This window comes from Borostomias antarcticus (assembly GCF_949987555.1).
Source record: "Borostomias antarcticus genome assembly, chromosome: 19".
NCBI classification, from domain to species: domain Eukaryota; kingdom Metazoa; phylum Chordata; class Actinopteri; order Stomiiformes; family Stomiidae; genus Borostomias; species Borostomias antarcticus.
Window position 1 is genome coordinate 10467510 of NC_140252.1, and position 25295 is coordinate 10492804.

General features: G+C 46.9%; 4 protein-coding genes and 1 pseudogene across 5 annotated transcripts; 2 read left to right on the plus strand and 3 right to left on the minus strand.

Moving 5' to 3' along the window:
• Positions 1 to 808: 808 nt before the first annotated feature.
• Positions 809 to 1186, plus strand: LOC311321498 (histone H2B-like; the record flags this gene model as incomplete). The annotated part of the gene is made up of 1 exon (XM_084453488.1): positions 809 to 1186. The coding sequence occupies one exon, from the start codon at positions 809 to 811 to the stop codon at positions 1184 to 1186; it is 378 nt and encodes a 125-aa protein (XP_084309614.1).
• Positions 1187 to 2026: 840 nt separating this feature from the next.
• Positions 2027 to 2330, minus strand: LOC311321944 (histone H4-like; annotated as a pseudogene). The gene has a single exon. The product of its transcript is annotated as a histone H4-like (transcript).
• A 16638-nt stretch (positions 2331 to 18968) lies between these two features.
• Positions 18969 to 19379, minus strand: LOC311321494 (histone H3.2; the record flags this gene model as incomplete). The annotated part of the gene is made up of 1 exon (XM_084453484.1): positions 18969 to 19379. The coding sequence occupies one exon, from the start codon at positions 19377 to 19379 to the stop codon at positions 18969 to 18971; it is 411 nt and encodes a 136-aa protein (XP_084309610.1).
• Positions 19380 to 19651: 272 nt separating this feature from the next.
• Positions 19652 to 20038, plus strand: LOC311321495 (histone H2A-like; the record flags this gene model as incomplete). The annotated part of the gene is made up of 1 exon (XM_084453485.1): positions 19652 to 20038. The coding sequence occupies one exon, from the start codon at positions 19652 to 19654 to the stop codon at positions 20036 to 20038; it is 387 nt and encodes a 128-aa protein (XP_084309611.1).
• Positions 20039 to 21300: 1262 nt separating this feature from the next.
• Positions 21301 to 21915, minus strand: LOC311321490 (histone H1-like; the record flags this gene model as incomplete). The annotated part of the gene is made up of 1 exon (XM_084453481.1): positions 21301 to 21915. The coding sequence occupies one exon, from the start codon at positions 21913 to 21915 to the stop codon at positions 21301 to 21303; it is 615 nt and encodes a 204-aa protein (XP_084309607.1).
• Positions 21916 to 25295: the final 3380 nt, after the last annotated feature.

Here is a 25295-nt window from a genome sequence, read left to right on the forward strand (position 1 = left end):
GAAACAGATAGATGGATAGATAGTAGATAGATAGCCTTATGTTCCTCAAGGAATGAAGAGGATTAAGCAAGGAATAACAATCCAACTGCAGACCATGTCCTTTTGTTAGTGTGACCATAGCTACCTACCAAACTGCTTTGGTGTAGGCTACTTGTGTGCATATCAGGGTTTGTCGTTCACCATATTTTGAGAAAGCTGTCCTGTGATGTGTCATGTTAGGTTCAACACTGACCTGAGAATCAACCAGGCTAAGGGCTTCAAAATTCACAAAACTCATCGCCAATTACCTATGTATTTAACTCAACAATGTATTTTAAATTCTACGTAGGCTACTGTGTTCTAGGAATCATTATTAAACACCAACTTTATTTTCCGCAAATAGTCTACTATTATTTTGCCTGCAGTGACGTCACGCACTACTCGTCCATGCCAATCGGAGGTGCAAACAAACGTGGGTTGGAGGTGTAAACAAAGTGCTCCTACAATGGATATCTATGGGGAAAGTGTCCGTATGTGTGTCTCAAATAATTCATTTTCCCCATAGGGATTTTGGACTACACCCCACAATGGCGGCAATGCTACAGCCAATAAAGTGACGTCAGACCTCTCGACCGACAGCTGGGAAAGTGGGGAGCTCCTGAGCATGCGCGGTCAATTTGGTTCGTTGGGTAAACGAGGGCGTCAGAGCTCAACGCAGATAATTACGGGAGCCTTGCCTAAATATTTGCATACTCCCCGTACATATACTGGGTGACTACGCGCCGTTAAGCACATTTCGTTCTTTAGAAGCAACGAGACATAAAGAAAAATGCCCGAACCTGCCGCGAAGTCCGCGCCCAAGAAGGGCTCCAAGAAAGCCGTCTCTAAAACCGCTGCCAAAGGCGGCAAGAAGCGCAGAAAGTCGAGGAAGGAGAGCTACGCCATCTACGTGTACAAAGTCTTGAAGCAGGTCCACCCCGACACCGGCATTTCCTCCAAGGCCATGGGGATCATGAATTCCTTTGTGAACGACATCTTCGAGCGCATTGCCGGAGAGTCCTCTAAACTGGCTCACTACAACAAGCGTTCAACCATCACCTCCCGGGAGATCCAGACCGCCGTGCGCCTGCTGCTCCCCGGTGAGCTGGCCAAGCACGCCGTGTCCGAGGGCACCAAGGCAGTGACCAAGTACACCAGCTCCAAGTAAAGAGGCGGCTTTCCACGGCTCCAATCTACCCAAAGGCTCTTTTAAGAGCCACCCACATTTTCTATGAAATAATGCAATTCCATGGTGCTAGTCTTTATATATTTTTCGAATGTGTGCTTGCGATAAATGCTGTAATTTGTCCCCGAATGTGTCATCACCATCTCGAGATCAATAGTTGTCTAAGCGTGGGACAGCCACTCCTTCGGTAGCCGATCACGAAATATGACAAAGTGCTGTGATTCTAGTCTTGGTAGGCTAGCCTAGTGCGGTGGAATTGGACCCTGGTGGGGTCGAATTTGATGTTGGGGGACCAGCCATTGCCTGGTAGCCAGACTCAGGGAAAAATGAATCGTGAAAATAACGAGGAGCGGGGCTGGAGTAGCCCATTTCCCTTGGAACTCCAGCAAATCAATTCATTTTAACATATCACTTTTTAGCACTTTTTTACTAATCCCAGTCTGAATAACGGCGAAAACGTCTTTTCCATTGAGAAACTCTTCCCCTAGCGCATACTCCTGCCTGTTCTTTAATTGTTGTTTCGAGTCAATTTCTGCAACAACTGCACTTACGTCTGAGTTTATTCTTCTAACGATGTCCCGTGGGCTTGGTTCTGTAGTGGTAAATAGCCTACACCGTACAATGTAAGGCGTAATATGGAGCTTTTTAAAATAAAATGTAATATAGGATATTGTGCTTGTATTTAATATAGGCCATTTACAATGAGCTTTTAATTTTCAATGTTTGAGCTTCATTCGACATGGAGACACGGCTTTTAATTGCAGATGTGGGTGGCTCTTAAAAGAGCCGTTGGGTTGGTGGAATACAGACGAGAGAAACCGCTTATCCGCCGAAGCCGTACAGGGTGCGTCCCTGGCGCTTCAGAGCGTAGACCACATCCATGGCGGTGACGGTCTTTCTCTTGGCGTGCTCGGTGTAGGTCACGGATGACGTTCTCCAAGAACACCTTCAGCACACCGCGGGTTTCTTCGTAGATCAGGCCAGAAATACGCTTCACGCCACCACGACGAGCCAGACGACGGATCGCAGGCTTAGTAATACCCTGGATGTTGTCACGAAGAACCTTGCGATGGCGTTTGGCTCCTCCCTTGCCGAGTCCTTTTCCTCCCTTACCGCGGCCTGACATTTTTCACACTTCCGTTATCGACTGACGTCTACTGAGTAGTTGGTTAGACTGTTCTTTCAGAATCGTGGCATGTCTATTATATCGTGAATGCGGATGTGATTGAACACAGTGGGCGCTCTTTTCTGCCTGGGTGACGCTTCACTAGATACAACCTCCAACCTCAGCCCAATTCAAGCAGCAAGCCCTCCTCGTTTCCCAGAGGCATCGTTAAGGCATCGTAGCGCTACGTGCTTCTTAAGAATGTCGTTAGCTCCACCTCTAGGTGGCGATGCGTTTCCCAGAACAAGGTATACCTTGGCTACGAAGGCTCTGGGAAACAGCTCCACCCAAGGTACATCGTAAATCGCCCTTACGATGTACCTTCCGAAGATACATCGTTAGCCTTCCTTGGAGCCGAAGCGCTGTTTCCCAGAGCCTTCTTAGCCAAGGTATACCACAGCCAAGGGATACGTTACGAAGGGCGGTCGGACCCCATCGTTAGCTGTACCTTGGCGATGCGCTCCGTTCATCCCGTCATAGTTTTAGCTCGATTCGAGCGAAATTGCACTTTGAAAAAGGAGAGTTGCAATACAGCAGCGCACATCTATCTATCCTACCTGCGCGATTCACATCATTCACATCATTAGTGTACACAAAATACAAAGAACTTGAATGATGAACAAAATGTTATGGCGCCTACAGAACACATCATGGAAATGTTGTTTTTAAAACTTTTATTGAGCCAAGCAACATATACGACTACCCATAGCCTAATATAATCCACTTTGTGAACAACAACAACATTTTCTTATGTAAAGGGATAATTTGATGACATGACTTTTCTGGCTGTCTTCATATATTGTCAGACAGATATCCTGGCGAATCGATTAATCCAATGAGGCCATCTAGATGAATAGTCAAATATCCTCACACACGCTCCAGAATATTGTAGAAAGCCTTCCCAGAACAGTGGAGGCTGTTATAGCTGCACAGGGGGGACCAACTCCATATGATGCCTATTCATTTAGAATGGGATGTCATGAAAGTTGTAATGTGTAGGTGGCCCAATACTGTTGTCCTTATAGTGAACTTTGCTAACAGATTCACAGTATTTAGTGATCTTACAAATGCTGTTTGTTATATTGTGTGCCTTCTCCAAAACCTCTACTGTTGTAATGTGGCAAGAAACAACAAATATACAGGATAAAGGGAACTTGTTTAATATTGGTTGGGAAAAAACATGGGCAGGTTTGTTCTTCAGACCTTTGTCCTGTAACAGGCTGTCTTTTTCCGGGGTGGGGTTGTTAGACCCATGCCCAACCCCCAACCTGGAGGGCCAGTTGTTGCTTTTCGTCTGGCCTCTACCCTGAACCTGCCCGGCATGGTTGAACCTGCTGGGGGGTGACCCCCCTCCAATATAGCCTTCATGGTCATGGAGGCACACAAGCCTTCCCACCATGACAAGGTAGCAACACGTAGGAAGGATGAGTGGTGTGGTGAGTGTATGTAGTGTGTGTGCGCAGTGTACTGTAGTGGGTGGGCAGTGTGTAGTAAGTGTATGTAGTGTGTGTGGTGAGTGTGTGCAGTGTGTGTGGTAAGTGTATGTAGTGTGTGTGGTGAGTGTGTGTAGTGTGTGTGGTAAGTGTATCAGGCAAGTGCAGTGTGTCTCAGGCATCTGCATCATCTGCAAGGGAGGAAAATTCAATTAGCGACATTGAATGGAATGCATGCAGTGTGGGAATAGACAGAGTATACAAAATATACACTTAGCCTACCTGGAGTTGGCAGAATGATGGGCACTGATATGGAGGGCCACACAAACTGCCTCCGCTAGGGCCTGCTGCCTGTTCTGGAGGTCCAGCCTCTCACGCTGCACACCCAGCCTCTGCCTCCGCACCTCCAGGAGCTCCTCGCTGCAGTCGCACCTCGCATCCGTGGTGTTCAGCTGCCTCTCACGGGGGGAGGGGGGGACGTCATGGGGTGTGTGGAGGGAGAGCGTGTCGACGGGGTGGAGCAGTCTGACTGCGCTGGGGTCTCCTCTCCAGAGGACTGGGAGGCTTGGGGTGATTCAGCTGAGGGCTGGATGTTGGAGAGGCCCTCTCCAGACTCCAAATCAAGGCCACCAGTGATGCCTTGGGAGGCTGTGAGGCCGATGATCGATAGGGCCTTCTCCTCCTCCGGGGTGAGGGAAGGCACGGTGCTCTGCCTCTCGGCGCACTGCTGCCCCCCGGCTTTTGGCCTGACTGGCAAAGTCCTGCCATTTCTTGCTGACGACTGTCCACTCCCTGGGTGGCCCAGGAGTGGAAGCAGCCATCCGCGCTGCAATGCGGATGTCTGTTAACTACGCATACTGTGTGTGTGTGTGTGTGTGTGTAGGAACTACAGCGTGGTGAACGTGTTGTGTGTGTGTGTGTGTGTGTGTGTGTGTACGCATACAGCCTTCTTCAATGGGCTATATGCACAACTCCAGTAGGCTACTTCCTGAAATTAGACATGCTTCTTCATTTCCTGTCTTACACTATTGGATGAAATGATTATTCAGGAATTCCTGAATAATCATTTCATCCAAAGTGTAGGACAGGAAATAGAGAAGCATGTCTAATTTCAGGAAGTAGCCTACTGGAGTTGTGCATAGGCCCTACTGGTAGCCGCCAAACAGGACGGCCTTCGGCTGCTCCACCTCGTCCAGCATGATCACTAGTTATTCTTTGGTGAACGCTATCACACGCTTCCTCTTCATATCTGCCATGTCGCTCAATATGTGCAGTTACCCTTGTTTTTTTTATAGGCCACATGCGCCAACACCGGTGCCTGATAGATTAAATTAGTCATCGTATCCGCGCGAATTCTAACGTGGGAATGCTACTGCCACAGGGGCAATTTATATGGGCATTATACCTTTGTTTGTATGATAACTAAATCAGTGGTAATTTTGCTATCATCATTGCCTATCATCATTAAAGTATTTTTTCCTTGCCTTTCAAGACATCCTCGACGGGGCTTATATGTCCCGATCCGATCCATGCTCTTTGTTGGATATTTTATTTGATGTAATGTAATTTGATGTATGAATTGGGACTATCACGAGGTCTCGCTTTGACTCTTAAATACATTAGCAGATGAGCTTTCGGTGGATTAGCTTCCTTTTTGGTAATATTTAGACTGAAATCAAATAATTAAGACAGCACGTATTATATTGTCACGTCATTTCAGTGACTTTACGAATGGCCATCGATGTGTGCGGCATCGATTAATTCTTTTTTCAGCACCGCGCCCAGGGACAGCTCCTCTAACGATGTATCTTGGGACGGACCTAACGATGTATCTTCACGCGCACGCTAAGGGATAGTCTGGGAAACACTCGTAGGAAAAACTGTCCCTTCGCCAAGGTATACCTTGAGAAGCGTCGTAGTGCGGAGAAATTCGGCAAATCTGGGAAACGCGGCCCTGTTTCCCAGGGCCGCGTTTCCCAGATTTGCCGAATTTCTCCGCACTACGACGCTTCTCAAGGTATACCTTGGCGAAGGGACAGTTTTTCCTACGAGTGTTTCCCAGACTATCCCTTAGCGTGCGCGTGAAGATACATCGTTAGGTCCATCCCAAGATACATCGTTAGAGGAGCTGTCCCTGGGCGCGGTGCTGAAAAAAGAATTAATCGATGCCGCACACATCGATGGCCATTCGTAAAGTCACAGAAATTACGTGCCAATATAATACGTGCTGTCTTAATTATTTGATTTCAGTCTAAATATTACCAAAAAGTAAGCTAATCCACCGAAAGCTCATCTGCTAATGTATTTAAGAGTCAAAGCGAGACCTCGTGATAGTCCCAATTCATACATCAAATTACATTACATCAAATAAAATATCCAAGAAAGAGCATGAATCGGATCGGGACATATAAGCCCCGTCGAGGATGTCTTGAAAGGCCAGGAAAAAATACTTTAATGATGATAGGCAATGATGATAGCAAAATGACCACTGATTTAGTTATCATACAAACAAAGTTATAATGCCCATATAAATTGCCCCTGTGGCAGTAGCATTCCCACGTTAGAATTCGCGCGGATACGATGACTAATTTAATCTATCAGGCACCGGTGTTGGCGCATGTGGCCTATAAAAAAAACAAGGGTAACTGCACATATTGAGCGACATGGCAGATATGAAGAGGAAGCGTGTGATAGCGTTCACCAAAGAATAATTAGTGATCATGCTGGACGAGGTGGAGCAGCCGAAGGCCGTCCTGTTTGGCGGCTACCAGTAGGGCCTATGCACAACTCCAGTAGGCTACTTCCTGAAATTAGACATGCTTCTCTATTTCCTGTCCTACACTTTGGATGAAATGATTATTCAGGAATTCCTGAATAATCATTTCATCCAATAGTGTAAGATAGGAAATAAAGAAGCATGTCTAATTTCAGGAAGTAGCCTACTGTAGTTGTGCATATAGCCCATTGAAGAAGGCTGTATGCGTACACACACACACACAACACGTTCACCACGCTGTAGTTCCTACACACACACACACACACACACACACACAACACGTTCACCACGCTGTAGTTCCTACACACACACACACACACACACACACTGTCCAGGAATTTACATCCAAACACCTTAAACCTTTGTCCTTGTAATTCATCACCTCCCCCCAAGTATTCATCAAGCCCCCTGCAAACCCTAGTTTCAGTCTCCCCTTTGTAATTGAAAACACCTCAACTCTCCCCCCTTTGTAATTGTAAACACCCCCTCTGCCTAGCTCTTCCTCATCTCTTTGTTTAAGTCAGAAGGGCCACACCTTCGTCTTCCTCGTCCTGATTCAGACCTTTCACATGTCTGTACTCTTGGCCACGCCTGCCATTTCACATGACGTGCAATGAGTTAGCCAATCACATCCTAGAAGGACTTTACCTGTGTTTTGACTGCATATAAGCCACAGCTAGCAGAGGCTGAATTCACTTCTCTGACGAAACCACCTTTGTTTGCGTTGTTCAGGAAGTCCTTGCGCACGTATTGTTTTCCACAATAAACCAGACTCAACCTTTTGAACGTATCTTGGTAAATCTTTTGACTAGACAAGTTTAAAATACTATCACAGTTGGCGAACGGGAATGGAATAACTGCCTGCGTTTTGCTTCGGGATTCCAGTGGATGAACTGATCGACAGACGTGTCGGTCCATATGGGCTTTGGAAAATCAATCTTCTCTCTTGCGCCAGAGCGCACGCCGAGATTATTTCCTCAGTTCTTCCACTGGATTCTTGAGGCTCACAGGTACGTTTAAACGAACCCTCTGATGGTTCTGAGTTGTATTTGCCTTGATTTGGTTCAGTTGTGTTGGTCTGGAGTGTTGAAAACAGGAACCCCAGCGTGGGTATTTAGTCCTACCGAGGGTAGGGCGAGCATTGTTGATGTTCGTTTCAGAACGATACCAACTAGCTTAAGCCCCGTTTGTTGATGTTCGTGTTAGCACGATTGCCAACTAGCTTCGAAGTGATTGTTGATGTTCGTTGAAGAACGATTACCAACGAGATGGTAGCTACGGGAGTGATTGAGAGTTTTTGCAATCCGCGTTTCTTGGAGAAACGTTTTCCCCTTTGTTCCCGGGTGACTTGGTAAACCTAACGAGCGTTATCTTTGACCAAGTGGCTGTACAGTATTTGGTAGGATCTAGACGTCCAGTTTAGCCTGGACCAAATTGCTGGTGCAGCCGGGCATGCTTGTTGTAAACGTGGGCCTTTGTTTCATGTTTGTGTGTTAAGTCGTATATTAGTCGTTTTTGGTCGTCGTTTGGTCGTTCTTTGTTTGCGTTCCCGTGTGAGTCTGCTGCGTTCTCTCTTGTATGTGCACGGGGGGTTGTTCGTCTTATGTGTTTACTGTTGAGCCTCGGCTCTTGGGTTGTATTGTTTGTTACGCGCGCCATGGATCCAAGTAAAGTATTGTAAGTATTTTTGTACACTTTTTAGACTGTTAAAGTTCGTAACTGCTAGATTCCAGTAGGCTAGCTGGTTGCCTAGGAGACGCAGAAAAACAACTGTCCCGGTGATCCGCCATTGAGCCAGAGGAGAACACAGGACTTCGCTGACTGGGTGAGTACTAAGCGAATTTAATGTGTCTTAATGTGTGTTTCTTTCGAAATTGTATTCTTTCCCGCCGTGAGTTAACCATAAGGTTTCCTTTCATTGCTGTTTTGGGGTTTTAGGCTGCGTCGTGGTTATTAGGGATTTGTTTCTTTAAATTTCCCCGCGCACGGCCATAGACCACATCCGGGTCATACATGCAACATTTTGGGAGCACCACTAGGTGTCCCTGTAACCCCGGCTACTAACATATGGCTAGAGGATGTCACAGGATTCTACTGCTAGCCTGATGAGATTGTTGCGCTGAAGCATTATTCTGCGAGCGTTTGTTGGCAGATTTCGTTATGTGCTAAAGCATTTTCGATTTCTTACATCCCCATCTGACATTTTAGTGTTAAATTCTAAGATTCGGGCTCAGCTAGAGGGTTAAGGGAAAAGCCTGTTAATTCTATAGACTGGTCTGTTTTTAAGATTTGGGAGAGTAGTACGAGCACTGTTTTTTTTAGGTCAGGAAGGAAAGATAAGGAGATTCAGCAAACAGTCTCTCCACCATTTCCCCAGCAGAATAACTCTGATTTAAAATTATATTTTCCCCCCTCGACTTGTTGCGCCATGATCACACAACAATGCCCCCGCCATTAGCCACGCCCCTTCTCTCTACGAGTTAAGCGCGCCCCTTTCTACGAGGTATTCGTCCGAACAGGTCAGGAAGGAAGAGCCTCCGATTTGGGGTCGAGCGCCACCTGCTGGAGTTCCCTTGAACAACCCACTAGGGAGATTTTAACTAGCCAAGATAGAGAGATTTTTTTTTAAGATAATGGTGGCAGGATGAAATAGATGTAGAGCCTTTGAGTCTTAAGTTGCTGTTAATGTTTCTGAGATGATCTTTTAGGTATTGGTGGGAACTCAAAAGTCTGACAGGGTTTTGAATAGGGGTTTTGATTCAGGAGTTTGTTTCAATAGTCAATGAATGGCCATAAGCTGTTCATTTTATGCATTCTACTGTATGAATTTCATTCATATAATGATGATGTGTTTTTTGAGGAGTTGGCTTTAGGCCTCCCCTCTGCTATTGAACCCAGTCTGTGTTTGAGTCTTATTTTTCAGGGGCTATGGACCCTGGGCGGCAGGTCTTTGAGGAGCCTGGATCATGCCTTCCTGGGGACTGCTTGGGACCTGCTGTTTGTCTGTTTAATTGTTTGTTTTGTCTCTCTTTCTGATATGTAGCTTAAGACATAAGGTTTGTGCATAATAGTGGGGGGAATAGATAAGGGTTGCCAGTGTCTTAATCTGAATGCAGCATCTCATAACCCAATTTATATATTTTTAAATGGTTATGTTAAATATCTCATGTTTATAGTTTGAGGCACATTCATCGGGCCTGAGTGTTCTTTCTGAGTGTTTTTTACAGACAACTGTCGTTCCGGGAGTGATGGGTGAATGCCGAACCAGGAGGCGGGCACAGGACCAGAGGTGCAGATGGAAGTTACCGGCCTGTTTCCCTACAGATGGGCGATCTGGGGTTCGCGAGATGCAAGACCAACGCCATGTCACCAACTCACTGTGAGCGACAGATAAGTATGAAACAGGAGCAGTGCCCAAATACTCTGTCCTCAAATGCAGAAGAGGGAGGTTTTAGATATACAAATTTTAGCTATACAAATGAAGCTTTGATGGAGTTTTTTGATTAGTTAATTGTAAATGAAGCCAATTCATTTTAGTGTCATTTTCTTTGCCCCATCTCTAATTTTTATCCTGACTTCAGGAAATTTTTGCTTTCACCCTTAGGGGGTGTTGTTTTGTTGAGACGAGAATGTGGGTATTTTATTTTATTTTCATAAAATCGCGAGAGAAATTCTAGAGCCAAATCCAATTGCCTTGATCATGACTGGGGACTGGGCGTGTTGAAGTCATTCTAACGCTGCCCCTGATGTCACTGTAGGCTACTGTAGACTGGCTCTAAAATGACACTTGAACAGACACCCTGTTTAAGTTTTCCTGACTGAATAACAACATTTTTTCCCCAAAGCAGGAGCTTGCGCTTAACCATGTTTCTGAGTATCTCCAACAGACTGCTGATAACCGTTCCTGACCAAGGAGGGGAACAGGGAGACCAGATGACTCTCCTTTTGCTCTTCTGTTTTGTCTCTGTTTGTCTCTCTCATCTGTGGATCCACAGACGGAGCACTTCATCAGCCTGTGCTGGGGGAGCGGGAGCGCCGAGATGAGCCCTCCAGCAGCACGACCCGGGCCGGCCCTACGTGGAGCAGTACAGGGATGGACCGGGTTCAATTCAAGAGCCTGTACGTGCTGCTGGCGCCCTGGCTGTGTGGTGTCCCACCGCATCTTCACCCTGCTGAACCAGGACAGGGACTCCCTCCTCACCCTCCGAGAGCTCGCTGCAAAAGCTGCGGCTGTCTCTGCTTCCTCCCCTGTGCTTTCTATGCTCTCTGTACCATCCACAGACCCTGACAAGATTCCTCCACTGTCCCTGGCAGACATTTCTGACCTACAAGCATCTGCTCCACCTGCGGAGAAAAAGAAATGGAGGAATAAGTGCACATTCCACCACCAAACTAACCTGTATCTAGGGCCTAATGACAAACCTGTACTACCTCGTTCATGTTTTCATTATGCTTTCAAACTAGCCCACGGGCCAGATCATGTTTCAAAAACAGGGGTGGCGGAAGATGTTAACAGATGTCTCCAACAGAGTGAGGACCGCCATTTCCTGAGGCTAAGGAGGGGTTCCTGCATCACATCTCTCCTGGGGATTGGGTCCTGGTCCGCGACCACAGACGAAGGAGCTGGAACTCGCCGAGGTGGCTCGGGCCGTACCAGGTTCTACTCACCACGCAGACAGCGATCTGAGAGGACTTCGTGGATCCATGCAAGCCATTGCCGACGGGTCCAAGCAGCAGAGGACGGTCCACCAGGGGATCGCCAACACCAGGAGATCAAACATGCAGCTGAACCAGAGGAGCTCAGAGGCCAAAGCCATGGGCTGCCACAACTGTCCTCTCCTCTGACGAGGAATCGGAGGAAAAATGACCTTGCTGGTCACCTCCTCACAAGATGCACCACACACACACACACACACCTGCACACACTAACATTGAACATAACTGATTTCAAACAACGCGACATTGAAGTTGCGATCTAGAAGAGAAGACGCCTTGCATTCCCCAAATGACATTCTATTGCCCAAAAGAGAAGTGTCACCTAAATGACTGTGGGATACACTGTGAACAAGAGTGACCTTGACAGCCACCGCCACACTCTCCTCTCCTCTGATGAGCAATCGGAGACTGACCTTGCCGGTCACCTCCTTCTTGTGGTTGTGGTATGACAACACACACCTGCACACACTGGAACCTACATTAAACATTCAGAGACGCACACATGGAAGCTATGTTCCATAGGACATCACATGCGATTATTCACAAGAGTGAATGAACTTTGAAATAATCTGAAAAATATCATATTTGTTTACAAGAGTTACAATGGTTGAAACATGAGTTGATAAATAAGTTTGGGTTTTTCCTCTAAATTGACCAAGAGGTTTTTTGCCCTTCTTACACTGGTAACCATTTATTTTTTTTGCCTTGTTAAATCATGTTTTTTGGTGAATGGTTGTCCACTCTTAGACTATAAATAGTATATAATCATGTCATTTTTTTTATCTTGTTTCCTGTCAAATTTCTGAAGCAAGGGGTTTTGGTGCGTGATTTTGCACGTTGAAAGAAAATAATTTAAAAAAAAAAAAAAAGAGATTTTTTTTTTGCTCCACCTAGTGGAGAGATTATTTCCTTTCCACATGTATAGCATAGCTGACTGTTTACACTGTGTTTGGATTTTATATTTTATTTTTGTGTACCTGTTCAGGCACAAATGGGGGATTGTCCAGGAATTTACATCCAAACACCTTAAACCTTTGTCCTTGTAATTCATCACCTCCCCCCAAGTATTCATCAAGCCCCCTGCAAACCCTAGTTTCAGTCTCCCCTTTGTAATTGAAAACACCTCAACTCTCCCCCCTTTGTAATTGTAAACACCCCCTCTGCCTAGCTCTTCCTCATCTCTTTGTTTAAGTCAGAAGGGCCACACCTTCGTCTTCCTCGTCCTGATTCAGACCTTTCACATGTCTGTACTCTTGGCCACGCCTGCCATTTCACATGACGTGCAATGAGTTAGCCAATCACATCCTAGAAGGACTTTACCTGTGTTTTGACTGCATATAAGCCACAGCTAGCAGAGGCTGAATTCACTTCTCTGACGAAACCACCTTTGTTTGCGTTGTTCAGGAAGTCCTTGCGCACGTATTGTTTTCCACAATAAACCAGACTCAACCTTTTGAACGTATCTTGGTAAATCTTTTGACTAGACAAGTTTAAAATACTATCACAACACACACACACACACACAGTATGCGTAGTTAACAGACATCCGCATTGCAGCGCGGATGGCTGCTTCCACTCCTGGGCCATCCAGGGAGTGGACAGTCGTCAGCAAGAAATGGCAGGACTTCGCCAGTCAGGCCAAAAGCCGGGGGGCGGCAGTGCGCCGAGAGGCAGAGCACCGTGCCTTCCCTCACCCCGGAGGAGGAGAAGGCCCTATCGATCATCGGCCTCACAGCCTCCCAAGGCATCACTGGTGGCCTTGATTTGGAGTCTGGAGAGGGCCCCTCCAACATCCAGCCCTCAGCTGAGTCACCCCAAGCCTCCCAGTCCTCTGGAGAGGAGACCCCAGCGCAGTCAGACTGCTCCACCCCGTCGACACGCTCTCCCCCCACCCCCCACACACCCCATGACGTCCCCCGCCCCCCGTGAGAGGCAGCTGAACACCACGGATGCGAGGTGCGACTGCAGCGAGGAGCTCCTGGAGTTGGGGAGGCAGAGGCTGGGTGTGCAGCGTGAGAGGCTGGACCTGCAGAACAGGCAGCAGGCCCTAGCGGAGGCACAGTTTGTGTGGCCCTCCATATCAGTGCCCATCATTCTGCCAACTCCAGGTAGGCTAAGTGTGTATTTTGTGTACTCTGTCTATTCCCACACTGCATGCATTCCATTCAATGTCGCTAATTGAATTTTCCTCCCTTGCAGATGATGCAGATGCCTGAGACACACTGCACACACTCACCACACACACTACATACACTTACCACACACACTACACACACTCACCACACACACTACATACACTTACCACACACACTGCACACACTCACTACACACACTACATACACTTATCACACACTGCCCACCCACTACAGTACACTGCGCACACACACTACATACACTCACCACACCATTCATCCTTCCTACGTGTTGCTACCTTGTCGTGGTGGGAAGGCTTGTGTGCCTCCATGACCATGAAGGCTATATTGGAGGGGGGTCACCCCCCAGCAGGTTCAACCATGCCGGGCAGGTTCAGGGTAGAGGCCAGACGAAAAGCAACAACTGGCCCTCCAGGTTGGGGGTTGGGCATGGGTCTAACAACCCCACCCCGGAAAAAGACCGCCTGTTACAGGACAAAAGTCTGAAGAACAAACCTGCCCATGTTTTTTCCCAACCAATATTCAACAAGTTCCCTTTATCCTGTATATTTGTCATTTCTTGCCATATTACAACAGTAGAGGTTTTGAAGAAGGCAAACAATATAACAAACAGCATTTGTAAGATCACTAAATACTGTGAATCTGTTAGCAAAGTACACTATAAGGACAACAGTATTGGGCCACCTACACATTACAACTTTCCTGACATCTCATTCTAAATGAATAGGCATCATATGGAGTTGGTCCCCCCTGTGCAGCTATAACAGCCTCCACTGTTCTGGGAAGGCTTTCTACAATATTCTGGAGCGTGTGTGAGGATATTTGACTTCATCTAGACGGCCTCATTGGATTAATCGATTCGCCAGGATATCTGTCTGACAATATATAAAGACAGCCAGAAAAGTCATGTCATCAAATTATCCCTTTACATGAGAAAATGTTGTTGTTGTTCACAGAGTGGATTATATTAGGCTATGGATAGTCGTATATGTTGCTTGGCTCAATAAAAGTTTTAAAAACAACATTTCCATGATGTGTTCTGTAGGCGCCATAACATTTTGTTCATCATTCAAGTTTGTATTTTGTGTACACTAATGATGTGAATCGCGCAGATAGGATAGATAGATGTGCGCTGTATTGCAACTCTCCTTTTTCAAAGTGTAATTTCGCTCGAATCGAGCTAAAACTATAACGGGATGAACGGAGCGCATCGCCAAGGTACACTAACGATGGGGTCCGACCGCCCTTCGTAACGTATCCCTTGGCTGTGGTATACCTTGGCTAAGAAGGCTCTGGGAAACAGCGCTTCGGCTCCAAGGAAGGCTAACGATGTATCTTCGGAAGGTACATCGTAAGGGCGATTTACGATGTACCTTGGGTGGAGCTGTTTCCCAGAGCCTTCGTAGCCAAGGTATACCTTGGCTTGAGAAGGTTCTGGGAAACGCATCGCCACCTAGAGGTGGAGCTAACGACGTTCTTAAGAAGCACGTAGCGCTACGATGCCTTAACGATGCCTCTGGGAAACGAGGCCCTGGGGCCTCATTTATCAAAGAGCGTGTAAATTCTGGTGTAAAAGAGGGCGTACGACGAAAACGCGGAAAATGCGAAATGTAGCGTACGACGAGAATATTTACACGCTTTTCGGATCTATCAAAAATGTCGTACGCTCCGAAATCCGAGACTGGCGGAGAAGAGAGCGTACGCGCACGCGCCCCGTGTTCCGCCCTCTCCACGCCCAAATTCAACCATATATGGTCAAAACTCTGACAGCGCACAACGTGGATACCCCGGAAGGAACCGACATAATATAGCGTGGAGCATTAGGACAGACAAAGACGTTTATGGAAAAACGCGGAAAGAAGAGAAACTTTTCGGAGACGGAGGTGCATGTGCTTGTTGGTGAGGTCCACGCGAGGAAAGAAAATCATCTTCGGAAGGTAAGCTATTTGTACGAGCCTACATTTGTCTGATCGCTCCTACAGTTTAGGTAGCCTACTGTACGTTTCGTGCATCCTGTATGTGGCGTAGGCTACACGGACATGATGTATTATGTGTCTGTGAGGAAAGCAAACATTCCACACATTCTGTGGTAGGCTATGATTGATTCAGGACCAAAAACAGGGAACGATAACACAGATGACCACTTCATAATGTTAGACCACATTATTAAGACTCTCATCTAAATCACCCGGTAAATCACACTGAAGCATTTATTTGGCTGCCAACAGAAAAACATATCAATTGAATATGGCTACACAATAAAATGTTTAATGCATAATCAAGTTAACAGACAAACTCAAAGAAAATGACTGAAATTGTTTCTCCAGACTCTGACGTGGGGTGGGACTCAGAGGAGGGGGAGTCTGCAGTGGTCCTTGACCTGACGGTCGTGCCCCCGCCGGTTGCAGCCTCTACATCCAGTGCCACGACCTCCAGTGCCTCCACCTCCAGCGCACCGGCCTCCACCTCCAGTGCCATCTCCAGCGCCTCCGTCTCCACCGCCCACGCCTCCACCTCCGGCTGCCAGCGTCCCTGCCTCAAGGGTCCCTGAGGGCTGGGCTTCCTATCAGACGCTGTGCTGGAGGCTCATGACCCTAGAGGCCCAGAGGGAAATGGCAGAAGGGATTGGGGCAGTTGTGGGGCAGTTGTTCAGCAGTTGGTGGAGGTCACCACACTACACCACCAGAGCCAACAGGACATCCTCACTGCACTTCATTCCCTCACACATGCTGTCACGGACCTCACACTGTCACTCACTACCACACTCACGGACCTCACACAGTCACTCACTACCACACTCAAGGACCTCACACAGTCACTCACTACCACACTCACGGATCTCACACATTCACTCACAAACGCACTCACACACCTCACACAGTCACCCACCAACAGACAATAAAATGGTAGAAATGTGAACCTTACTTGTTTGTGTCTTCATAGCTGGCGCATGACCTTAGTGTGGGCCCTTTGGCCCCGCTGGTAAACCTCATGATGGGGAGGGGGCTGAGGGCTTGGGTCCTCATTTTGTGGTGGGGTCTTGACTGGTTCTCATTCTTATCAGCTTTGAATATACATCTTGGCAAACATAACAGAATGATGTACAAGGAGGGGACAGATACCTGGTGAAAGTACTATTGGTTGCTAGTAAAAAGACAATAATGAGGGCTTGGTATAAGGTGGAACCCCCAACCAAGGAGCAGTGGTGGGTGTTGTGGAGGAGATTTATGACATTTATTTATGCATTGAGGATGCAGGAAGGAAAGTTTGAAGGGAGATGGGAAAAATGGATGGATTATAGAAGGAAGTGTGATGATACCACTAATATTAAAATTGTCATATTTGAGTAAGAAAAAAAAGCTGCATGGATGGAAGTACCCATAAGCTGTTATTGTAAGTTTTTATGTTTTATTGTATTGTCGTTGTATGGATGGAAAATGCTAATAAAGATTAAAGTAAATAAGACAAAGAATATGTATCTTGGCTATGCACACACCAACAAGGCAGCCGTCACACGCAGCGCCTGCCTCCAGTCTAGCCCCTACCCTGCTGTGCGCCAGGATGAATGAGTCATGCGTGGAGCCAGGCCACCGTGCCACTACACTTGTGATGAGCATGTCACATATGATTTGGGTATTTATAGTGTGCACATTTTAGCGATTCACATAGACGTATTCATTCACTGATGGTGCCCTTATGTGGGTGCAGTCGCCATCGCCGTCACCTCTTTGGAGTTCTATCTCGGCCAGTAGGCCTAGGCCGAGTAGCGCCGGATTCATTTAGGCTCGCATTACGCACAGGAGGACTGTCATTTATATGCTTACCAAAGAGCAAACAGGTCCACATGATCACATATTAATGACAATCTAATTGGTCAATTATTGCCGTTTGATGGAGTGCCTGCATTAGGTGTGTGACATATAGCGCGGAAAGGTTTGGGACAGCGCATAGGTTCAGTTTGGGGAACAAATCCATATCGGACCATTAATGAGCCGGTTAGAGGACACGTCTAATCTTGCATTGCGATATATGTTGGTGCTGAATTGGGCTATTAGCCTACATGATTGTGCGTTCATGAACTGTCGCTCTTATTCTCTCCGTCAAACATAGTAATTCACCGACGCACCACCTGCGTCGCCAGTTCCCCCTGTGTTCAAAAAGGGCGTAGAACACCGTGTAAATCGGTACGACAACTTGAGAGGTGTCGTACAAAAGCGCGGAGAAAGGCGACTAAATTTCCGCCCTTTCGGCTTGATAAATCGCAATGTGGGGGGGGAAAATGGCGTACGCCTGAAATCGCGAAAAAGACCGTGTAAAAGAAGGCGTACCTCAATGATAAATGAGGCCCCTGGTTGGTGTTGGAGGTGTTTACCTAATAGCCTCTGCTCATATCAACTGGAACTGAATATCGGCCCTACTGCTGTTTCTAGACCTTCAGCAGGCAGGCAGGTACTTCATTAATTCCAGGGGGGAAATTGCACTGTTACAACAGCCACATTCAAGCGATATGAAATAGGTTTAGGTCGATATAATATGCAATACAATATATGGGTTCCATGTAAATACACAGGTGAACTGTATGTATGGATTAAAAATGTGTGCCACTGGTGTTGTGGTGCTGCAGCTGAACCTACTGGGCTGGGGACTGGGGACCATCAACATCCACCTCCTTCAGCTCCCCTTTGACCTGAGAGAACCGTGGAGGGATACAGTACTATCTCACACTGTGACTGACAGGATGGAGGTCTGTCTTACCTGTGCTACAATCTGTTCTCAACTATCCATATGAGGAGAAGACATAGGGGTTGCCAAAACACAGGTAAAGACAGGCACCACAGTCAAAAGATAAACAGTTGATGGAAATCCATATCTGTACCAGAATGTAATTTATAACTATAGCCACTAGAGGGAGCTAAAAGGCTTTTTTGTTGCTTGTTGTGACTTTGTTTTTTCCCGCTTTGTGGTATTGTTTAGGTATGGTACACTTAAATAGTCCACCTGTAACATACCACAACGCAGGAGGAAAAAGAAACAAGACAAAAAAACAACCTTAATCTCACTTTGCTGTGGTTTTCCCATCACGTTAAAATATATTGAACGGCTATTCACTTGTTTAAACCACCTCATACGCTAAACAAAGCATGTTACTAGTGTTTGAATAAACCATTTTTAAACTATGTTCATACTTTCTCTGAGGCTGTAATCAAATGCTGGAAGGGACTTAAGTCTGACTTTCATTCCGTTCCAAGTTCTCTTCTTGGGTGTCAAAAAAGGCGGTACAGGCTGAAATCCATGGCTGGGCGTAAGGTCAATGCACGAAAATAATTGCATTGTATACGTGGATGTCATGATGGTGGTGAATGGACAGTGTAGTAGAACTAGGTCCAAACTACCCCCATTAGGAAGCACTAGACTGTGCAGGTTGCAATATGAACACATTGGCTTTATTATTAGAGATAATGAGGTGGCTCTTAAAAGAGCCTTTGGGGGATGTTGAAATGATAAAGCAACTCAGACCAATTTAGGCGCGTTCTCCGCGAATGCGGCGGGCCAACTGGATGTCCTTGGGCATGATGGTTACCCTCTTGGCGTGAATGGCGCACAGGTTGGTGTCCTCGAAGAGGCCGACCAGGTATGCCTCGCTGGCCTCCTGCAGTGCCATCACAGCAGAGCTCTGGAAGCGCAAGTCGGTCTTGAAGTCTTGAGCGATTTCCCTCACCAGGCGCTGGAAGGGCAACTTGCGAATCAACAGCTCGGTAGACTTCTGGTAACGACGGATCTCTCTCAGGGCTACTGTGCCGGGCCTGTAACGATGAGGCTTCTTCACACCGCCGGTGGCGGGTGCGCTCTTACGAGCCGCCTTTGTGGCGAGCTGCTTCCTCGGGGCTTTGCCACCGGTGGATTTGCGGGCGGTCTGCTTGGTTCTGGCCATGATCTCAGCTTTCTTCTCCGCGAGTCGTAGTTAAAGCTTTCAAGAACGTAATGTGCCTTTTTTATAACGCCAGCTGCCGTGCGCTGATTGGACAGCCTCTCTGGGCTACTTCATTGGCTGGCTATCGCCTCCTTCTCCCCATTGGCTATTAACACGGAGACTGGGATTGGATAAAGCGACAAAAGCAAAAGGGCGCCACTTTACGGAAGGTATAAAAATCCGACCGCCGTTGTATCACACCACTGAGTTACTAAACTACTTCTATACTTAAAATGAGCGGAAGGGGGAAAACAGGAGGCAAAGCAAGGGCCAAGGCCAAGACCCGATCATCTCGCGCCGGTCTCCAGTTCCCAGTGGGTCGTGTTCACAGACTTCTCCGTAAGGGCAACTATGCCCAGCGTGTGGGAGCCGGTGCACCGGTCTACCTGGCCGCTGTGCTTGAGTACCTGACTGCTGAAATCCTGGAGTTGGCCGGCAACGCTGCTCGCGACAACAAGAAGACTCGTATCATTCCCCGTCACCTCCAGCTGGCTGTCCGCAACGACGAGGAGCTCAACAAACTTCTCGGAGGCGTGACGATCGCCCAGGGCGGCGTGCTGCCCAACATCCAGGCAGTGCTTCTCCCCAAGAAGACCGAGAAGGCTGTCAAAGCCAAGTGAAGTCGCCACTGACGTGAATTCTCCCAATAATCCCAAAGGCTCTTTTAAGAGCCACCCACTTCTATCCTTAAAAGCGCAAAGTGTATTTCCATTGTCCTCTGGAATGCGTTTCCATCATCCTCGTGTTCTCCGTTACTTGCGACTACGTGGGCCACCTCCCGAGTTGAGGCACATTCGCCCACATGAGACTCCTGCAAGAAGGAGTCTCGCTTGAAATCTAGCTAATTCAGTCTGATTTGAAGTTGTTGAAGACGTGTTTGGATTGTTAGTTAAAGTTATTCGACGGACGTTGCCGGCTGCAGGTTTTACAGCATGTTATACCGTTATTTGGCATAGTTGTATTACTCTCGACTTATCTTGTGATAGTTTTAATTTAAAACGTGTTTAATTGAAACGCTTCGTGTTGCCTGTGTATGAAGTGTGCTGCATGAATGACCTAGTTTGTCCTCCCTAATAAATAGACGTCCCTGTATAAATGGCTTGATCTCCTCGTAGACTTATACAATAATGGACAGAAAAGAGCAACAGGGCTATTAACCTACTCCCTCCTTTCCCTGGTTTCATACACACCATCAAACTACAATGATTCTGTTTGATCTGTAAAGACCAACAAATTAAAAAAAAAAATTACCTACCGCTGTGCCACTTAACCCCAACTCAAAACATTGTACGTCGCTTTAGACTTAGAGAGAATGCATGCATGTCTATGGGCGTTTCTCAAAATACAGTTTTACTAATTATTTTAGTTTGTAATTTCAATAATGTATAACCCTACAAAGTAGGCCTACGTATCACGTTGGAGCGAGTCGGGACGGAATTTGGCCACAATGCAAAGGGTCACAGCATGGCGGCGATCAGTCCTGATCCTTACGAACGCGCCCACGGCCTGCGCTGCTCCGCCGCTCTCTCACTACTCCTCTCATTTCAGGCGCCAAAAATACAATGTTGAATAAACTACGCGTCGATCTGATCCCCGTGCACGCCAGTTGACCATGAACATGCATCAGATAATGAGTTTTACCCTACAGTTGAAATTCATAGCCTCCCATTACCAGTGTTGTGGAAGTGTATTATAATGAAACACCAGCGTGTACAGCACGTTTTCAGTACCATTAGATTAAGTGCTTTATATCGTAATTATTACTGTTGGATGTGCGCCCGCGTGAATTCGGTGGCCATACATGGAGATGCGCTTTTATGGAGTTGGTTGGGTGGCTCTTAAAAGAGCCTTTGTAATAGTAAAGAGGACAGAAAGAAGACGTTTACTTCTTCTTGGGGGCTGCCTTCTTCGCCTTGGCAGCCCTGGGCTTGGCAGCTTTGGGCTTGACGGCCTTCTTGGGGCTCTTGGCTGGGGCTTTTTTGGGTGTCGCGGGCTTCTTGGCCTTTTTGGGGCTCTTTGCCACCTTCTTAGCTGCGGGCTTCTTGGCTTTCTTGGGAGATTTCTTGGCAGCTGCAGGCTTCTTAGCCACGACCTTTTTGGGCTTCTTGGCTGCAGCGGGCTTCTTGGCGGCTACCTTCTTGACCTTCGGGGCGGCGGGCTTCTTAGCTGGCTTCTTTACCTTCGCCTCGGCTGCTTTGTTGATCTTGAAAGAACCGGAGGCGCCAGTTCCTTTGGTCTGTACCAAAGTGCCCTTGGTGACGAGGCTCTTGACGGCGATCTTGACGCGGGAGTTGTTCTTCTCCACGTCGTAGCCGCCGGCAGCCAGTGCCTTCTTGACCGCTGCCAGGGAGACACCGCTCCTCTCCTTGGAGGCGGAAACAGCCGTGACGATCAGCTCGGCGACGCTGGGTCCCACTTTCTTGGGCTTGGCTGCTGCCTTCTTCTTGGGTGCCTTGGCCGGAGCGGCGGCTGCGGGAGCTGGGGCGACTTCTGCCATGTCTGTCTTGAGTTTGCTCTGCGGCATCACACACGTACTGTATGTCGGTCTTGCTGACTGTGAGTCCTCGACGCTGCGAGGGCTTGGCCTTAAACGCGCCATGAGAACCGTGTGGACTCAGCTCCACCACCGAGGAGCTCTCGGTTACCAAAATGATGTTCCTCCTGTGTTTTCTCCTGGTGTATAAAGGGCTAAAAATCAAAGTTGGAGTGGAGCACAAGTCCGAAAGCGAATGTGACAGCGAGCAGCCTATTTGTCGTTCGAAATAAAGTTGTTTGGGTGGCGGCGGCCTCGTCTGTTTATTCGCTACCGGGTAAAAACACCGCCGTTGATCTCTCGGATGGAGCCGTGCGTACTAGGTTTCCAGTGGCATTTGACTCCTAAAATGTCTAAAAGTGCATGCGATTATGGACATAAATCGTTGCCCAGTGAGCCAAGTTGTCTGGCAAGGGGCTAAAATGATTTAGGGTACACAGAAGTGGTGCCGATGTTTTTAAACGGGGTCTCTTTTGGGGTGCGTAAAGCACAGCGTTGAAACTGGGGCGGAGACCTGGTCCCTATCTTGCTGGTGTCTGCCCGTGTGTGTGAGGCTACCTTTCTCTCCCTCCCTGGGTGATTCACATTTGGATTACCTGCAGAATGAATCCCCCTGGTCTTTTGGACTGTCTGTCGCCTATTACGCCCCTCGTCTGGGGCAATGTCCTCGTTTGTTTGGTAGGCCTAGCCTATGCAGTGAGGTGCCGCGCAGAATCTCTCTCCGTTTAGATTGTGTCACAGCCTATTGTCCCCATTTAATAACCAAATTTCTTGACGAAACAGGTGAAATAATGCTTCAATAAAAAAAAAGGCTAATAAGCACAAAAGCATCCATATTTCAAAACATTAGGCTACATTTTGTTATAGGATTGCAAAAAGTGAAACGCAACTATCACAACACACACTCGTCGTTTTCTTTTTACTGAATTTGATGACCTAGCTATAACAATATCTCAATCGCATCTTGAGTAGGCTAGGCTATTGTGTCATTATAGACAAAGCAGGAGCCCAGTCGTCTAGCATAGCCTAGCCTATCGTATAGCAGCCCATGTAGTGAAGATAGGCCTAGCCTACATGGAAGGAAATGTAGGCGATTATTGTTGAGTGATCTGAGCAATTAGCTCTTTCTGGGCTGTGTGATTTTGGGATTCTAAACTAGCCTACCTGATGTGAATAGACGTGGTCGAGGCAGAATTAAATAAATATGGCTTAGTTTCTAGAAACGTTTATCTCAAGCAAGATTGTGTTCTTGAGCAAAGTAGGCTATTTACCCTACAGGGAATAACAAGATAAGTGACTAAGCGGGAACTGCTAAGAATCAATCGCCTATACCATGGTAGACTATTGCGACATGAGTAGAAACGTAAATTGCATTTGTGACAAAACTAAATGGGAGCCAAGAGGGCGAAAGAAGGAAACAATTAGGCATATTGCGTATTTTAAACTCCCATAGGGCCATTGTGATTTCATTCAAATGTAGTGAACATTTTGTCTTAAACTATACTTAGAACACTTTGTCAATACAATCAAATTCAGATGAAGAAACTCCAGAATCCAGAGGTGATCAACAGAGGGTGTTTGCTTCAACAAGAGCAAATAAGTCTCCGTGAGTGTCCTGCAGGAGAGATGACCTTCGCACACAGGCCTAACAGTTCATCTATGTGTCTATCAGTTGTCACAGGCTGCTTCCATCAGTTGTCACAGGTGACTTTTCAGATTTATGGTCCATCTTATTAAAAGTTAGGGCAGTGCCTTCTGCCTAATACTGTTCATTCAGCTGTCTGGTGCCTGATATACACCTTATCAGGTCCACTTTCTGTGGGCCATTGTCATCCCTCCCTGTCCACTCTTCAAAGACTCTATTCATTACAAACTTAAGTTTTAATATCCTTTGTTCAAGTCCTAATTTATATGACTGTCATATGGTCCCTCAATTCCTAGTCCTTACGCACTACCTTAGCACCCTAGTCTGGTGTCCTTAGTCTGCCCTACGTCTACTCTGTGACAGCCAAGGCCCAGCTTCTGATTTGCACACAGGGCCTAATCTGCCAGTGTTGAATCATCTATCATTGAGATACAAAGAGTGCACAGGCTATAGTTTATTTCTAAGGCATGTGAAGACTACCGAAAACTTCTAAATTCACCACAATAGCCTATAGGCACCTGCAAATAAATCGCTACACTCAGTCAAGCACAGCTATCTACGATGCAATAGTGAATGACGTCTACGCTGGAATATTCTTATTTTCTAGGCTACACAGCCTGTCTTGACATTGATGACTGTGAACAAGTCATTAAAAGAATATGGGGAACAGGCCTGTCAGAACAACTGGCTGCTGATATCAGTGAGGAGTGATAGCGGTGAGAGCGGTAGTGTGCAGTGGTGCTTTTATGGAAATACCCCAAAATGCCCAATGCCAATATGGAGGCCTGGGCCCAATGATGACAGGACTTTTAGGGGGCTGGAATTTCAGAGGAAACAAGGGAGGCAAAGAACATCCTGGCACAGAATTGTGAGCTCTGAACTAAAAATGGCGACCTAACTTGGGACAAGGTACAACATGCTGCACAGGACAGGACCAGATGGAAACAGATAGATGGATAGATAGTAGATAGCCTTATGTTCCTCAAGGAATGAAGAGGATTAAGCAAGGAATAACAATTTCCAATGCTTTGGTGTAGGCTACTTGTGTGCATATCAGGGTTTGTCGTTCACCATATTTTGAGAAAGCTGTCCTGTGATGTGTCATGTTAGGTTCAACACTGACCTGAGAATCAACCAGGCTAAGGGCTTCAAAATTCACAAAACTCATCGCCAATTACCTATGTATTTAACTCAACAATGTATTTTAAATTCTACGTAGACTACTGTGTTCTAGGAATCATTATTAAACACCAACTTTATTTTCCGCAAATAGTCTACTATTATTTTGCCTGCAGTGACGTCACGCACTACTCGTCCATGCCAATCGGAGGTGCAAACAAACGTGGGTTGGAGGTGTAAACAAAGTGCTCCTACAATGGATGTCTATGGGGAAAGTGTCCGTATGTGTGTCTCAAATAATTCATTTTCCCCATAGGGATTTTGGACTACACCCCACAATGGCGGCAATGCTACAGCCAATAAAGTGACGTCAGACCTCACGACCGACAGCTGGGAAAGTGGGGAGCTCCTGAGCATGCGCGGTCAATTTGGTTCGTTGGGTAAACGAGGGCGTCAGAGCTCAACGCAGATAATTACGGGAGCCTTGCCTAATTATTTGTATACTCCCCGTACATATACTGGGTGACTACGCGCCGTTAGGCACATTTCGTTCTTTAGAAGCAACGAGACATAAAGAAAA